The 3,287-nt window shown below is 35.3% G+C and overlaps 1 protein-coding gene across 1 annotated transcript; it reads right to left on the bottom strand.

Moving 5' to 3' along the window:
• LOC105270250 (calcium-binding protein P) lies at nucleotides 1-2,777 on the bottom strand (the record flags this gene model as incomplete). The annotated part of the gene is given in 3 exon segments (XM_011311077.1): nucleotides 1-448; nucleotides 2,374-2,434; nucleotides 2,667-2,777. Coding segments are annotated over 3 exon segments (447 nt in total). The 5' UTR covers nucleotides 2,679-2,777.
• Nucleotides 2,778-3,287: the final 510 nt, after the last annotated feature.

Genomic DNA, 3,287 nt, shown 5'->3' with positions numbered 1-3,287 from the left:
CAGAGCAGAATTAAATAAGATTTTAAAATGAAGGGAATTATTGAAGAGACAAGAATGATTTTAAAAGATTTAAATTAACCCTGGTAATGTGGTTGTTGCTGGGGAGCATACTGATTCTGTTGGGGATTGTATTGCTGTCCTTGCGGTCGGTATTGAGCAGCAATGGCAGCCGCTTGGTTCTGATAAGTTGGCTGCTGTGGTGCTTGTCCATATTGAACATTAGGTTTGTACTGGGAGACCTGAGCCTGATTGGTTAATTGCGGCTGACCCGGTCCTTTACCCAAGTTCGGAGGCTGCTGGGGTGGAATGTTAACGATGGGCTCCCTGTACTGCTGGTACTGAAGCAGCTGCTGAATATTACCTGGTGCTTGATTCAAGGGGCGATAATTTGCCGAAGGCTGGGGTGGTGGATGGTATGGTTGTCTGTGTGCTTGTCTGCGAAATCGAACTGAACAAAAAAAATATAAAACAATGGATAAAAGATCGTGTACATTTTTACTAGAAAAAGTCCATTCAACTTGAATGAAAAAAGAAGGACTTAATGACAAATATTTGTGCATTAATTGACAAAGTCACAAATAGCAAAGTTCTGAATCCAGAAAACAAAATCATAAATTTTTAATTACGGGGGGGCAGGGGGGGGGGCTAAATCAATGAAACAGTTGAGAATGGAACTTATTACATTTCTTACTACTTTTTTTAGTGAATTTTCGGTTTCAAAACTGTCTTAATAATCATTATTGAATGATAGAAATTCGGTTAAATTAATTAAGAACTTTTTCATTGACACGATTATAGCCAAGCTAATGCAGTTTTTTAAACACGATGTGGCTACACTGAGAAAATAGTATATTGTGCATCAAGGGAGGGAAGTCAAGACTAAAAGCCACTTTCCACCCTAGGGCGGAAAGTACTCACTTTCTCCCGCTGATCAGGAAGTAAAGTGCGAACTTTCCGTGCAAGTGCTTTAAAAAAAATTAATTTCGTCACGACTATTTTCTTTCAATCTGTAAATCTGGCAATCACTATGTATTACTCCCATAAGATTTATAAATTCCAAATATATTCTCTTCTGGTCAATAAATATTATTGACTGAAGAATTTTTTTTTTCTCAGTGTGTATCATATTTTAACGTCCTTTTGGGATTGCCACAAGTTGATGAAACTGTTTTAGTCGCCCTCGCTATTAAGAGGTGCAACCCCTTTGCAATTATTGAATAGTCGATTTTTTTTACATATTCTAAAAGTATGGTATATTGAGAGTATACAGAAAAGAGGAAAACTTGAACATTAAGAAGCATGAACGTCGACATATCTCGAAATTAGAAACTTTAAATGTCATTATCTCGAAACCGATAATGATTTTCTACTGCTCGAGTAATAGCTCAAAAAATTCTTGTTCAGTCTGGTTTAAATTAAACAATTAAAACAAATTTTGAGAGGAGAGAGTCTGAGGACACCTTTAAAGTTTCAAAAATAGCCCATAAATAAATTCCTTCTTTGGGGTAAAAGTTGTCGAAAGAACAGTTAAATATTGCAAAATATTACTGAAAAACATCCTGAACGTTCAATCTCAACTTTTTCAAAATTCTTCAAGTCTATCCTTTATCTGCACATGTTAGTAATTGATGCATTTTTTTTAAGATCGACAGAAAGCGCATATCGAGTGCAGCGCTTTTCGACCTATCGAAAAACTTCTCTGCGGAAATCCTCGAAGATATCGCCATTTGATTTTATAAAACAAGAAGTTTTTCCACAATTCAAATATGGATTAAAATTATATTTAAATTTTAAAAAGTTGCCTAGATTCTATCGCCTTGAATAAATCGTAAAAATTCGTCAAAAAACCCTTTCCGAGTGTTCAAAAGGATTGCGCCCCTTAAGGATGCGGTTCTTCCCTCAATTTTTTATAATTCTATGCGTCCAGATTTTATTCCCATGAATTGTTAAAAAATCCGTAAATGAGTGCATAAATAGTTGCATCGAGAAGAATGTCATACACTGTTGGAAAGTTACACTTGAAGCTCCAGGTAAAAAACCGTGAAATTTTCAACAACGACAAGCAAGAATGCAATTTCTTTAGAATTCTACATTAACGAATCCGTTAATTTCTTGAATATTCTGGTAATTCCCAATTTTCAGTTCCAAATGGCTCTGAAAAATAGTGAAAATGTCGAAGTTCCAGCAATAGTTTTCCTGAATGTTCAATCTATAGAAAATTAAATTATCTTTGTTATTGAGTATTCAACACAAGTTACAAATTTAATGAGCGTTTTCAATGGGTCATATTCAATTAGAGTCATGTAATTGAAATTCTGATAAATTTCTAGCAGTGTAAGAAATCGATAGCTCTTTTAATATGTATCGACTTACTTGCACTGTGATCATTCTCGCCATCTGCACGCGCGGCTGCCACCAAAATGCACAGCAGAATCTACAACGAAAGCCATGAAAAATTACCCTTTCTCACAACTCACTACTAAAAATCCTATTCTAAGAATTCAACGAATTACCCCATAACTATAACCCGAATGATTATACTTGAGTCTGGCCCATTATGGTAAGCATTGTTTCATCGTCAATGCGATGTCAATGCATTCCCCAATTCCATGTGAAATAACCATGAAATAACTTTGCCCCGATCTAGTAATCATTGAGACACTTACAAAATACTTCATGGTGTATTTAGTTTGTACTCGGATGCTTCGAGTAATGTGATTTCCGCTGGGGAAATCGAGCACAAACTGGCAAACCAGAGGCGAACGCACTTCTATAAGGAGCAGGGTAGCTATCCACCCCACCAGACTTCATAGGTCATTGATCGTAAATACAACTCCATTTTTCACATTTATTTTTCCAACCGTTGAAACATGAAATCACGTAACATTATCCGGGACAAGGTAACTTCAGGAAGTGATTGGAGTCTGTTTCATAGTCTCTTTTAGTTTGGAAAAATCTTTATCGAGTGCATTCATCAAAATACAACAAATAAGAAAACAAGTTCTTTGTCGATACTTCAGTACTTGAATTATTGACGCTAATATTTCCATCAACCGATAAGAAACCAACTTTGATTAATTTGGTAGATAACAGTGATAGGATTTCCTTCGTATAGGATTTCCTTTCCATCGTATTTTACGAAGAGTTATGGCCACTCCTACGTCTATTATAGACTTTAATTCCCAATAACAGGATTGATTCCTATATAATTTTTTTATTATTTGAAAGTAAATCGAAAGTCTGAAAACACTTAGTTACTTACAGGCACTAGAAACTTTTTGAAATTT

This window comes from Fopius arisanus, unplaced genomic scaffold (assembly GCF_000806365.1).
Source record: "Fopius arisanus strain USDA-PBARC FA_bdor unplaced genomic scaffold, ASM80636v1 scaffold00082, whole genome shotgun sequence".
Classification (NCBI taxonomy): domain Eukaryota; kingdom Metazoa; phylum Arthropoda; class Insecta; order Hymenoptera; family Braconidae; genus Fopius; species Fopius arisanus.
This window is presented reverse-complemented; position numbering and strand designations above follow the sequence as displayed.